Source organism: Mustelus asterias, chromosome 7, assembly GCF_964213995.1.
Source record: "Mustelus asterias chromosome 7, sMusAst1.hap1.1, whole genome shotgun sequence".
In the NCBI taxonomy this organism is placed as follows: domain Eukaryota; kingdom Metazoa; phylum Chordata; class Chondrichthyes; order Carcharhiniformes; family Triakidae; genus Mustelus; species Mustelus asterias.
Window position 1 is genome coordinate 53707864 of NC_135807.1, and position 14185 is coordinate 53722048.

The 14185-nt window shown below is 38.1% G+C and overlaps 1 protein-coding gene across 2 annotated transcripts in view; it reads right to left on the bottom strand.

Moving 5' to 3' along the window:
• Positions 1 to 14185, bottom strand: part of smchd1 (structural maintenance of chromosomes flexible hinge domain containing 1) — a 202740-nt gene that overhangs the window by 11664 nt on the left and 176891 nt on the right. For both annotated transcript variants that reach the window (XM_078216072.1, XM_078216073.1), the window contains exons 39-43: positions 9711 to 9843; positions 9025 to 9144; positions 5348 to 5433; positions 1810 to 1932; positions 998 to 1188 (exon numbers count right to left, since the gene is read on the bottom strand). In XM_078216072.1, coding sequence (XP_078072198.1) covers positions 998 to 1188; positions 1810 to 1932; positions 5348 to 5433; positions 9025 to 9144; positions 9711 to 9843 — 653 coding nt within the window. The remainder of the gene's footprint in view (positions 1 to 997; positions 1189 to 1809; positions 1933 to 5347; positions 5434 to 9024; positions 9145 to 9710; positions 9844 to 14185) is intronic.

The following is a 14185-nucleotide window of genomic DNA, read 5'->3' on the forward strand; positions in this document are numbered from 1 at the left end:
GTATTTTCCAAACCTTCAACTTCTACCATCGAGAAGATCAAGGATAGCAGACACAGAGGAACACCATTACATGAACGTTTGACTCCAGGTCATGCACAATCCTGAGTTGGAATGTATACATCTGTCCCTTCACTGTTACTGGGCCAAACTGCCTTATTAGCATTGCACCACATTGGTTGCAGCAATTCACCACCATCTTTGCAAGGGCAATTAGGGATGGGCAATAAATGCTGACCATGCCACAATTCTTGTTCCCCAAGAATTAAAATAAACAATTAATTTCATCCACAAATTTAAAAATTGTGCTTTAGATTCTGAAGTCTAATTTGTTAATATAAATTGTTAACCCCACTTTCCACCTTCTGCCACACTAAACAGCCATCCATTACCACATAATAGAAGAAGTCACAGTGTTTCTTCTAAAGTGGTTTCACTTCCTCATAAGCTTTGCAGAGAAATGAATGAGGTAAACGCAATGTAGTGCAGGTTAGGTGCACTGGCCATGCTAAATTGCCCCTTAGCGTCCAAAGATTTGTAGGTTAGGTGGATTAGTGGGATAAATGCCGCCAACTGAGAGAGCAACAGAAAATGTTTCAGGTTGATGACCTTTCATCAGATTGACTGAATATGCAGGCTGCAGCTGATTCAAGCTCCTTTTACGTGCGATTGCCTCTAAAAGGAGCAATTATAAGCCAAATTTTTAAAAAACCAATTCCATAGGGACAAAGATAGCATTGGTACAACACCAAGTGCTAGTACTTTGATTCTAAGAAGTAGCATTAAATCCCAAATCTAAAGTTAGAATCCAACCTGAAAACTGAAACTGTATCACCCCCAGTGTTTATCCCAAAATCCAGTTAATCACTAAGTTGACTTTGAATTACACTCTGATCCGATTTTCAGTTTGGATGCATTTTACAGCACTTTGTACTGAATATCTTTTCATTAAGTTAGTGAAATTTAATTGGGGCAGAAATTTCAATTATTAATTTTATACCTGTTACCATCGGGAAGATTTTTTCTATATATGGAATCAAGTGGTAGTACTTGTTGGCGTCCCTGACTTTCATCGAAGATACGTCGTGCAGCATCAGTGGTTAAGGTAACCACACAGTCCATATCGCTAGCCATATGCCAAGAGATAACCTTGGCCACCTCATCATCTTCTATCATTGCCAAGTGTGCAATCTGTAATGAAGTCAAACATCAGTTTTGAGTTGAAGAATTTTCTGCATCACAATAAACTGACAGAGAATGAATAAAAGGGGAAAAAACACAGTATTATGAAGGTAGAATCACTTTGAAAAAAAAGTGCTTTGTTGGGAAAGCGAGAACATCAAAGTAGAAGCAAGATTCAGAACAGCACAAGTACCCAAAATTATTCTCTTTGGTCTCTTGGTTGAAACAGAATACTGATTTAATTCTGACATTCCAGACTGGGTTCAACCCAATGCTGAATATTAAGTAGTTCAATACCTTTCAAATTAAATAATTAAGTCACAAGAAATAAAATTTAGTCTACTTTAAGTATCAATAGAACAGTTCTGACTGTCGAATGGGTAACAGGGAGGGAACACATTATGTGAAAGAAGAACAGGAGTAGGGGAAAGAGAAGTATGAATTACTACTGATGGCATCACAAAGACACAGGCAATGGAATCAATTAAACTGAACTAATACTAAGAAATTGAATGCTTTAGGCCAAGTGTTGTGGACAAAGTCGCAATACTGCAGAGAGAAATGAGAGTACAAAAACCATACTTGGTAAAGAATGGTATACAATGAGATCCTCATTTACATTAATCATACCTTTCCTAAAATATCAACACTACTCCTAGCATAATTAGACAGGGAACACGTTCTTCTGGGTTGTTTGAATATCTTGTCTCTCTCAATCTTCATCTGCTTGAGAACAGCATCAATGCCTTGGATCTACATTATAGAACAAAAAAAAGGTAAAATTCAAAGCATTAATCGTGGTTGAAGGAGAGGATGTTACAGAGACTGACAGATAAAAAGTTGAATACTTTATCAGAGATACATAAATATATATACTGCATTAAAGAGCATCACCCAGTTTCAAATGTGCTCTTAAAGCTTATGTAATAAACCAGCTGCAGGAAATGAGCCCCAAAACTAGAGTATCACTTGCCTTTTTAAGATATATAAAAAACGTACATTCAAATCGTAACTTTCAGATATTTTGTAAAATACTTTTTAAATTAGTTTTTATTGCCAATTTAAAATGTAAAGCAGGGCCAGAAAGTTGGGACTAGAAATAAACTAGTGTAATATGGATCAGATCAATATTAGTAGAGAAATGGTGCTTGGAAAATTGATGGCATTGAAGGCGGATAAATCCCCTGGGCCTGATAATCTATATCTCAGAGTACTTAAGGAAGTGGCTCTAGAAATAGTGGATATATTGGTGGTCATCTTCCAGGATTCTATAGACTCGAGAACAGTCCCTGCAGATTGGAGGGTAGCTAATGCACTCCAATATTCAAAAAGGGAGGTAGAGAGAAAACAGGGAATTATAGACCAGTAAGCTTAACATCGGTAGTGGAGGAAATTCTCAAATCCATTATCAAGAACTTTTTAACAGAGCATTTAGAAAGCAGTGGCAGATCAGACAGAGTCAGCATGGATTTATGAAGGGGAGATCGTGCTCGTACTTGACAAATCTGTTGGAATTCTTTGAAGATGTAACTAGTCGAATTGACAAGGGGGAGCCAGTCGATGTGGTATATTTGGACTTTCAGAAAGCGTTTGACAAAGTTCCGCATCAGAGATTATCGTGCAGATCAAAGCGCTTGGGATTGGGAGAAGTGATTTGAGATGGATTGAAAACTGATTGGCAGAGAGGAAACAAAGAGTAGGAATTAATGGGTGCTTTTCAAATTGGCAGGCAGTGACCAGTGGGGTACCATAGGGATCCCAGCTATTCACCATATATATTAATGATTTGGATGACGGAACAAAATGTAACATCTCAAAGTTTGCAGATGATACCAAGTTGGGTGGGAGGGTGAACTGTGACGAGGATGCAGAGATCCTTCAGTGTGATCTGGGCTAGGTTGGGTGAGTGGGCAAAGCAGTGGTAGATGCAGTATAATTTGGATAAACGTGAGGTTATTCACTTTGGAAGCAAAAACAAAAAGGCCGATTACTACCTGAATGGCAGTAAATTGGAAGAGGGGAGTGTGCAGCGGGACCTGGGTGTCCTTGTGCACCAGTCACTGAAGGTAAGCATGCAGGAGCAGCAAGCGGTAAAGAAGGCAAATGGCATGACAGGGATGTATTGTTGCAATTATACAGGGCCTTGGTGAGTGCACACCTAGAATATTGTGTGCAGTATTAGTGTCCTTTTCTGCGGAAGGATCTTCTTGTTCTCGAGGGAGTGCAGCAAAGGTTTATCAGGCTGATTCTGGGGATGGCGGGACTGATGTACGAGGAGAGACTGACTAGGTTAGGATTGTTTTTGTTGGAGTTCAGACGAAATTGGGGGGGGGGGGGGGGGGGGGAGGTGAAATCTCAGAGCCTTATAAAATTCTAACAGGACTAGACAGGGTAGATGCAGGGAGGATATTCCCGATGGCGGGGGAGTCCACAACCAGGGGTCACAGTCTGAAGATTCAGGGTAGACCATTTAGGACGGAGATGAGGAGACATTTCTTCACCGAAGGAGTGATGAGCCTGTGGAATTCATTACCACAGGGAGCAGTTGATGCCAAAACATTGAATGTATTCAAGAGGTGGCTAGATATAGCACTTGGGGCGAATGGGAGCAAAGGTTATGGGGAAAAAACAGGATTAGGCTATTGAGTTGGATGATCAGCTATGATGGTAATGAATGGTGGAGCAGGCTCGAAGGGCCAAATGACCTCCTCCTGCTCCTATCTTCTTTGTTTCTATATTTGGAGAAAATCAGTTAATTATTTGAAACATTGTTCAAAGACACACAAAGTGAACTTACAAAAGAACAAAGAAAATTACAACATAGGAACAGGCCCGCACCAAGCCTACACCGATCATACTGCCCAACTGAACTAAAATCCCTATCCTTCTGGGGACCATGTAAAGAAAGAAGAACAAAGAAAATTAGAAGAACAAAGAAAATAAGATAGTGAAACAAAATGGTAATCATTGGCAAAGATCATTTTCATGGGGCTCATAATCAGACTCTCCCATCTGCAAGGTACATTCCCCATACCCCTCAAATTAGAAGTAAAACTGAAGAACATGTTTTTATGGTTGAGACTCCAATGATTATGCAGGTGGAATAATCAAAATTATTGGAAAATGTGCATAGGGAGTAGTTACAAACTTGCTTTTAATTATTAGTACTTTAATTTGTGGTTCACATCAGCCTTTCATTGATAAAGCCTGACTTTAGAGTATCGATGTGGTAACTAGTAGTACAACTGCTAATTTTAGTTCTATACCAAACTAGATATAAAATTACAGACATTTGCTTCAGCATTACAAAAATGATCTTCAGAACAATAGCCAAATGATGATGAAATTTGTATAACTTTTAACAAATACATTTACGGGATGTGGGCTTCGCTGGCTGGACCAACATTTATTACCCACCCCGCGTTGCCCTTGAGAAGGTCGTGGTGAGCTGCCTTCTGGGACTGCTGCAGTCTGCGGTGTAGTTACGCCCAGAGTGCTGTTAGGGTGGGAATTCCACCTGGGTGGTGGCCCCAGATATCTGCTGCTCTCGTCCTTCCAGACTGTAGTGGTCATGGGTTTGGAAGATGCTGCCAAAGGAACTTTGGTGAGTGCCTGTAATGCATCTTGTAGATGGTGCGCATCGCTGCCACTGTTCGTCGGTGGTGGAGAGATGGAATGCTTGTGGAAGGGGTAGCCATCAAGCGTGCTGCTTTGTTCTAGATGGTGTCAAGCTTCTTGAAGGTTATTGAGTTGCACTCATCCAGCTAAGTGGAGAGTTAAGGTTGTGCCTTGTAGGTGGTGGACTGGTGCGTAACACACACGTTTGGGAGGATTTTCTTTTAAACCAGCTCACCAACCTGATAAAATATCTGGGAATGTAATTGATGGAAGTGAGCTAAAACATATTTTAGCAGTTCCAAACCACGTTACAATAGCTTGGATAATGTATAGTTCAAAATGGGGAAAGATAAACTTTGGCTAGATAAAACATATTCAGTTTTTCATTTTGCTTGTCACCCTTCAGAATTCTAATAGCATCCCATATTTAAAATCAGTCCGTCTGGCTGATGTACTTTCCTTTAGTGTTTATAGAATGAGAATCTCCAAATCACTTCAGTTTCAGTATTGGGCACATGCATATTAAAAATTAATGCACAAGTCAACTTACAGTAGAGATTTCTGCAGTATTTATTTTCTGCTTTCGAAGTTCATTTCTTAGGTGAGTTTCTTTTGCTGTAGCTTCTTGCGCTTGACCTAAATTAAATTTCAATTTCAGTAATTAATCTGCGAAACCTTTCCAAATCACATTTAAAAAGATCGTCTGCATTGGTGAACCGCTTAGGGCAATGTTATGAACAATCTTCTGATATACTCAAATTATAAGACTACATCGTGATAAAAGCTGTTTAACATTCAAAGGTTATTTCAGCTGTGCTGGTACATGCATCACTTTTTGGGAAGACTTTTGGTCATATTTATAGTGCCCAAAATAGGAGTGGGGGCTAGCTAGCCATGGCCTGTGGCAGAGCTCCAGTCTAACACAGAGCATCATATACCAGCCCCAGTGGGCTCCAGTTATCAACAACACAAATCAACACCAACATCACCCCCTCAAATAAAACACACAGTGATGTTTTTGAATACGAATCTCATTTGAAGCCAGATAATCAATCACATTATGGAATGATATCCCCAGCTTACTTGTAGTAGGGAAGGTTATTAATACCAGAGTGCGACCAATTTTGGCTGCCAAGTAGTCCAAGCCACCCAGCCCTCAAGATCATAATATTAGAAACAGATTTGAGAAAAAGTAACAGACTACAAATCCACTGAATCCAGAATTATAATTTGCAAACTTTCAAAAAACATTTTGGTGGGGTTACACTCTTGCAGAGGTTTATCCTTAAGATTTCATATAAACAAGCATAAATTAGCTAACGTGAAAGATTGTGTTTCTTGTACATAATCCAGACTTCAGAAATATAATTTGTATTGTATTTTGTTTTGAGGAGTGGAAGTATAGGTTTGTAGTAAGACGGGAATGTATATAGAATGTATGGTAGTAAAACAGGGAGAGGTTTGCATTACGTCTTCGGTGTTAACCGTTAAATTAGAACAAAAAACAAAATACTGCTGATGTTAGAAATCTAAAAAAAACAGAAAAATGATTTAAAAAATTAGATAGCATCTATGGAGAGAATAGACAAGTTAATATTTCAGATCTATATCCATCATCAGTATTGAGAAATAAGATGAAAATCAGTATGTTAATTAAATTTGAAGGACAGAGGATGTATAAGAATTGTGCATTGAATAATGAAAGAGATCATCGCAGCCAAGTAATGGACAGATATTAAAGAATGATGGCATGTTTTTTATTATGAAGGAAATAGGATTTCAGTGAAAATGGGAGAGATGGAGATTCTGTGTTAGGTACAAAATTAAAATAAAATAAGAATATAGCTAAAGTCTGAAGTTAAGACAATGTTCATATCAGAGGATTGCAGGGTGCCGGAGAGATCAGATATTGGGCAAAATCTTACCCAAAATGGCAGAGAATTGTTTTTGGCGAGAAAATCACTGCGTTTCTCTCCAGAGAAGTCAGTTGGTTTTCTCTCCACATCTTACGACACTCTGCCTAAAAAAAAATCAAGGGGTGTTTCGTGTCATCATGCAGGGGGGGTGTAGTCTAAACATGCCGGCACAACCCGGCTGCAGAGATTAGGGCGCCATCTTTAAAGGGCACCCCAATTAGAATCTGAATAAGTCTCTTCACCCCCAGCTACCACGGAGGTCTCGGGGGTCTCATTCCCCACCCTCCCAATCCGAGTGAGCACTTCTCTACACCTAATGCCTCTTTTGTTAATGCTTCATGCAGGAAATTGGAATTTATATTTTAACACTTATATTGTAAGAACATACGCTTAGCAGATGACAACTTTTGCTGCAAAGAAAGGACATCTAATATAGTTTAAATGTAATCCTTTCAGTTTCTTATTCAACTTGCAACACATAGAAGGCAAATATTTGCTGGCTCCAGCAGAGACTAGCCCAGAATTAACTACATTATTCAAACAGGACAGTGAAAGAAACTCCAACAATAGTCAGATGATGATTTGACTCACTGATAATAGATGTCTCAATTTCAAACTTGCCTCTAACCATCATCTGAGATGGTGTTTCAAGAGTTTGAGCAAATGTGTGAAATATCTGTCTGAGAAATGTTACACTGTTGTGGACAACTATTTTGTTCAAATATTGTGTCCAATACCTATTGCTGTCTTGCTACTTCTATGTGTTCTTTAGCTTATGAAAATAGTTCAAAGTAATAGAAATAGATCATAGTTCCTCACCCCCCGCCCCCCCAAGTAGTAAGGCACTTAAGAATGGAAAGTTTTTCCACTGTTTCTAAGTACCGGCAACAACAAGTCATTCCAAGCCAGATACAAGAACCAGATATAGGGTAAAGTTTCCTCCATCCTAATAAAGTACATGACTTAATCCTAACTTCAAAAGTGCACGACAGAAATTACATCTTCATTTACTGCACTCATCACCCTCTGCTCTTTCGTGATTGCTAATCAAGGAAGATTTATCCTGCAGTCTAATGCACTAAAACAGGGCAGACACTTAAATTTATTTTCTGTTCAAAGAGCGAATACTAAATTTAAATTTCAAATAAGGAAATGGCATAATTTTGACAAAAAAAAATCAAAATATATGAAGATTGGGATGATTTATGCATGGAATAGTAACAGATAGTTGGCCCCAATTTTGCAGTGGTAAAAATGGCAAAATTGTCAATGTTTATTAATCCCCTTAAACTGACTGCAAGTTGTTTTCAGCACTTCCAATAGCAAATCCAATGGAGAACCCAGATTTACCTTGCAGGCTGCAAACAATTAAAAAAGAACTTGTCCTGGGACCAGATTCAAACTAACACTGGGAAAGGAGAAATCTATACCACAGAGGTTGCTACATCTTTGTGGGCAGCTTTCTTTGAGCTTACAGCCAGTACCATTGCTTCACCACTGACCATAAAATCCAGGTCAATCTTTCTAATGAAGGGCTAGACCTGAAATCTTAAACTCCTTGTTGAATAGCTAGGTTAAGATTAATCCATATTTTGCCATAGGAAACAGTGACATTTGGACAACAGATTTAATATTTTGTCTCCATTTTGGAGTATTTTCAGGATATGGGCACTCTATGGAAAAGGTGTCAAGTCAGCTTTAACAGAGAACAACAAAGCAATATGTCACATTTATAGCATCGTAATCAATTCTCATTTAAAACTGGATAAAAACTGATCATAATTTGGGGTGGCATGGTGACACAGTGGTTAGCACTGCTGCCTCACAGCACCAGGGACCCGGATTCAATTTCGGCCTTGGGTGACTGTGTGGAGTTTGCACGTTCTCCCCGTGTCTGCGTGGGTTTCCTCCGGGTGCTCTGGTTTCCTCCCACAGTCCAAAGATGTGCGGGCTAGGTGGTTTGGTCATGCTAAAAATTGCCCCTTAGTGTCAGGAGGATTAGTAGAGTAAATACATGTGGTTAAGGGGATAGGACCTGGGTTATTGTAGGTGCAGACTCGATGGGCCGAATGTTCTCCTTCTGCACTGTAGGGATTCTATGAATTATTTGGACTGTTAAGTATTTTTCTAATTTTCAGCCGTTGGAACTCAGTTTAGAAATGCTTCCACTGACCTCCAGTTACTGGTGTATTTCCAGATGCAATGATCAACCCCCGCAGTGTTTATTTTCCAATTAAACATATAAAGCAAGTCCCTTAATCCATGCAAGTTTAAGTATGGTATAAATATAAATTCATATAACGTGGCTTACACTTCATTTCATTGATTAACTGGTTGGTGGTGTCAAACAAACTCCTATATGCAACAATGGACTGGGAAAGTTGGTCCTTCTCTTTCGTCAAGGTTGTCATCTGCTGCTGTTTCTTAAAATCTGCGAAGAAAAAGACCGCCATTCATTTTTATATTCCTTTAGGAGCTGTATTTTACTGTAAAGCAAAAACAACTCTCCCTAAACTTGCACATCCCCAATATATTACATCCTTAAAAGCTTTAGTAGGAAGGAAGAGTTAGCAACTTTTGAATACTGTGTTTTTCAATGTTTTACTTGACCAGCACAATGTTAGCATATTTTGGTTTACAAAACAATAAACGAGATACCACTGGCAAAACTATGATCAGGAACAAATTTTGTGTAAATTTAAAAGAGGAAATTAATTTTCTTTCTGTGCACCCCAACTCTCAGCTTGTTCAGCACAAATATGATAAATTGAACTGGGAACCTTCCTAGTTCAAAATCAAACCACACGAAAAAAATTTGTTTATTATGAACTCTTACTGTCGCATTACTGATAACGGTTCTGATAACAGCCTGAGTCAACCCCACATACAATTCATCAGGTCAACAGTGAGCTAACACACCCATTCAATAAAAGCCACAAAATTCCAAGTTGTTCTAGGTAGTTAAATAAGCAAAACATAGGCTACAGTCATCCTTACCATTATAAAACATAAAAGGTAAAATGTATGGAGGTAAAGGTTTCCTCTTGCCAGGTTTCGAAATGACTGGTTCAAAAACCAGCATGTACTCTGTGCTATCTCTGCCAGGACTGTTTTCTGCCAGCACCAAGTTCTATTAAAGGGGAACAAAAGTAAACAAACAAACAAAAAAAATCAAACAAAACCAACAAAAATTAGCAAGCACTTTTATGTTCAATGAAATTATTGAAGTAGGTATGGCTGAAAATTATATTACTGATGCAGCAGATATTTTTCGGCCAAATGAACTTTGCACAGGACTCAAAGAAAGACATGATATTATGTGAAGGTTCAGGACTACAAGTTCATTTCAAAAATGAATATGCTAATCAATTTCTAGCGCCAATAATTCCAATAACTACTGATTGAAACATTTAGGTGCACAGACTTGACCTGTTCATGCTTGTTTTACAAAGTTTGGGCAATCCTGCAGTAAGACATTCTTAACAAGAACTTCTTTGGATACTTTCTTATTGATACCAAGCAATAAATTCTATTTACTTGTACAAGCTGCTAAAAAAAACAATAATAAATGGATTGTATACCAACTGAATGATCAATACACAATTCATTCATTGATCCTTAAGTAACTGGTTTTGACCACTGACCGCAAAATAATTCATCAGGCATTTTCGGTAATGATTGAACAGATCTTGTAAAAAATATCTGGCACACAAAATTGCATACTCAGCTACAATCACATTCATTATTGAAATAGTGGATTTTCCAAGAAACTTGGAGAATACCTTCAATTCACCAATTTGAAATGTGTATGTTAAACACCAAATAATGCTCATTTTGTCACAGACATCAACTAAAACTTTTCAGATATGCACAAAAGATGAACCTGCAAAACTGAACATTTAAAACATCGAGTTCTTCTCACATGGTATTAAAGAATTTGCTTGCATATAGCAACTGATCATACCCTCAGAAGATTCTCTTAAAAGCAGCAAACGCCTAATAGGTTTTAGGTAGAATTAGTTGAATTGAGCATGTCAGATAGAAAAGCCCTCTGCTTCATATGGTTTTAGTCCTTATAGAAAAAAAGGAATGCAATTAAAAGCTAGAGATATTTAGAAGCATAATTCTAATGCACTTATCAAGTGGAAAACTATTTTACCGATATTCATCTCTATTATTCTATTGTATTTTATTTTTTCTTAAATTTAATTAACATATACTATAGAGGAGCTGGCCCATTATGTATTAATTGTGCCCTGCAGGAATAAAGTGTAATTTCCATTTCACATGCTTCATACCAAGTATATTGCCAATAAATTCAATTCTCTTCAAGGTTTCTTTTTGGATCAAATAGGATTTTATTTGATAACAAACAGTTCCAATGGGGGCCATGACAATTGAAAAGGAAATAAAAAATGGAAATTCCATTTCGGCATTTTAAATTAATTGAAGGTTCAAGTTGATGCTATAAAGATTAAATCAATGGCTTTTTAACAAACGTTTGTGGAGGCTTAACAGCAGATATCTTGTAGATCTCTTGGTAAAATACAGAGAGACAGAAGATCTGATGTTTGGTAAGTTTTAAAAGTGACATAAATCTTGTACTTATTTGAATTATTACTGATTCCAATAACATATACTCTCAAGACCACAATAAACTAAAAAGGGCCGTGAAAGAAATCCAGTCCATCACGTAAACCAGCCTCCCATCCATTGACTCTGTCTGCATTTCCCATTGCCTTGGAAAAGCAGCCAGCATAATCAAGGACCCCACGCACCCCGGACATTCATTCTTCTACCTTAGAGAGAAGACTAAGAGGAGATTTGATAGAGATGTTCAAAATCATGAGGGGACTGGACAGAGTTGATGAGGAGAAACTGCTCCCTCTTGTAAAAGAATCGGGAATGAGAGAGCACAGATTTAAAGTAATTGGCAAAAAAGCAAATGTGACGTGAGAAAAAAAACTTATTCACACACGTGTTTTGGATCTGGAATACACTGTCTGGAAGTATGGTGAAGGCAGGTTCAATCAAGACATTCAAGGAGGAATTGGATGATTATTTGAATAGAAACATTGTGCAAGATACAGGGAAAAGGCAAGAGAACAGCACTAAGTCATAATGCTCATTTTGAGATCTGGTGCATACACAATGGGCCAAATTGCCTCCTTCTACAGTAATAATTCTAAGATATATAAAGCACCAGAATTTGATGTAATAGAACATCTAAAAGTGCCTGTACTTAAGACTTGGATTCCCATGGCCTTACTCTCTCTTTATCATCCCAGACCTTCCACTGCTCCAAATATTTAGCTAGCTTTTCCGAAAAAAAGGAATGATTTCTTCCTCAAAAACTTCCATGGCAATGCATCACAGGCTCCAACAACTCAAGTAGTGAAGCTTTCCTGACCTCAAGTCTGATCATTTTAGATTACGTTCTTGTCATTTGTGATGCTACTGTACCTTATGAGAAAGATATTTCTTAATTGTGTTCTCTTCAGTTGTCAACAGGCACCGAGTTGTCTGCTTAGAAGTCCTTTTATTGCTGCTTAAAGGGTGCTAATGGGGTTTAGTTTATTTTTACTCTGGGCCTAATGCAGTGTCCAGAATTTTTATGGCCTTGTATTGTTGGAGAAAGAATGATGGATAGGTCAGGTGCCTTTGGACAGTTTTGAAATTTTACTTTCAGTTTGGCTGCTGGCTGCTGTTTTAGTTGGGAGGCATTTTACTTCAGGCTGGATGCAGTGTTCTGTCTCTCTCTCCCTGGTGTTTTGGGAAGCAGCTCGGACTTCAAGCTTGTGTCAAGAAAGCTGCAGAATCCAACCAAAGGACTAAGTTCCAGCATCATGTGAGCATTCTTATTTTCTGCTAAACTGTGGTAGGTGTTTATGGGATTTGTTTGGTCGGAACAGTATTTAGTTGTTAAGGTTTATACAATATCATAGTTGTTTTTTTATATTGTTTGTAATTGTTAAAAGTTATTGCTAATTTTCTTTCTATATGTTATTGAATTCTTAAATAAACTTTGTTTGATAAAAGCTCCCTAGTGGGTCATTTGAATTTTACCTGAAGTGAAGCATCGCATGCTTACCCTAGCCAAATTTAAAGTGTAAAACTTATGATCTAGGCGGATTACATAAAATACCTTGGAGTTTCTGACCTGGATTATAACACATTAACCATCGATTCCAGATTATCTTAAAAATTCCCTTCTAATTTTGCTCCAAGGTTTCATTGCTGCACTGGAAACAGTCCTATGTGTCAAGTCTCGATTATAATTTCCTATCATCTTGGGAAATATATATTCATAGAATAATACAGCATAGGGAGAGACCATTCAGCCCATCATGCTTGTATCAGCTTTTTTGATAGAGCTATCCAATTAAGCCTAGTCCCGCTCTCTCCCCATAAGCCTGCACATTTTCCCTTCAAGCATTCATACAATTCTCTTTCGAGTATTACAATTGCCTCTACTTCCATCCTTCAGGTAGATTATAACTCTCAGTGCAATAAAATGTTTCATGGCTTACATCCATTCTTTTGCCAGTAACCTACATCTATGTCCTCCAGTTACTGATCCTTCTGCTGCAAGAAAGTGCAAACAAGGAGGAACTATCCAAACCATTCATGAATATGAACAGCTCTATAAATCTTCTCAACTTTCTCTGCTCTAACGAGACTAATCCCAGTTCTCCAGTCTCTGTACATCACTGACCTGCCTTAGTCCTGGTACCTTTCTAGTAAATCTCTACTGTTCCTTCTAATGCCATAGGGAAAGACCATTCAGCCCATCATGCTTGTGTCAGCTTTTTTGATAGAGCTATCCAATTAAGCCTAGTCCCGCTCTCTCCCCATAAGCCTGCACATTTTCCCTTCAAGCATTCATACAATTCTCTTTCGAGTGTTACAATTGCATCTACTTCCACCTTTCAGGTAGCAGAATCCAGATCATAACTCACTGTGCAATAAAATGTTTCATGTTTACATCCACTCTTTTGCCAGTAACCTAAATCCTAGTGTGATGACCAGAATCAAAGACAATATTCCAGCTGAGGCCTAACCAGTGCTTTATAGAAATGTTACTTTGTTTATGCATTCTAGCATCTGTTAATAAAGAGAAGGATCCCAAAAACCTTTTTCTTGAAACAGCCTTTGGAGCCTGTCCTGCCACCTTCAAACATTTGTGCACATACACCCCCAGGTCTCTCTTGATCCTTTAAAATTGTACATTTAGTTCATATTGCCTCTGCCTCCTACCAAAATGAAGCATCTCCCACTTCTCCGCAGTTCACCTGTGAATTTCACCTGTGACAGTGCTACTCATTTCATCAGCCCATGTCCTCATGGAACCTTATCAGATCATTTTCATTGTTCACTACATTTTTGAGGTTTATCTCATCTGCAAAATTTGAAATTATGCCTCGTATATCCAGGTTCAAACCATTAATAAATATCAAAACAACTAATGGTTG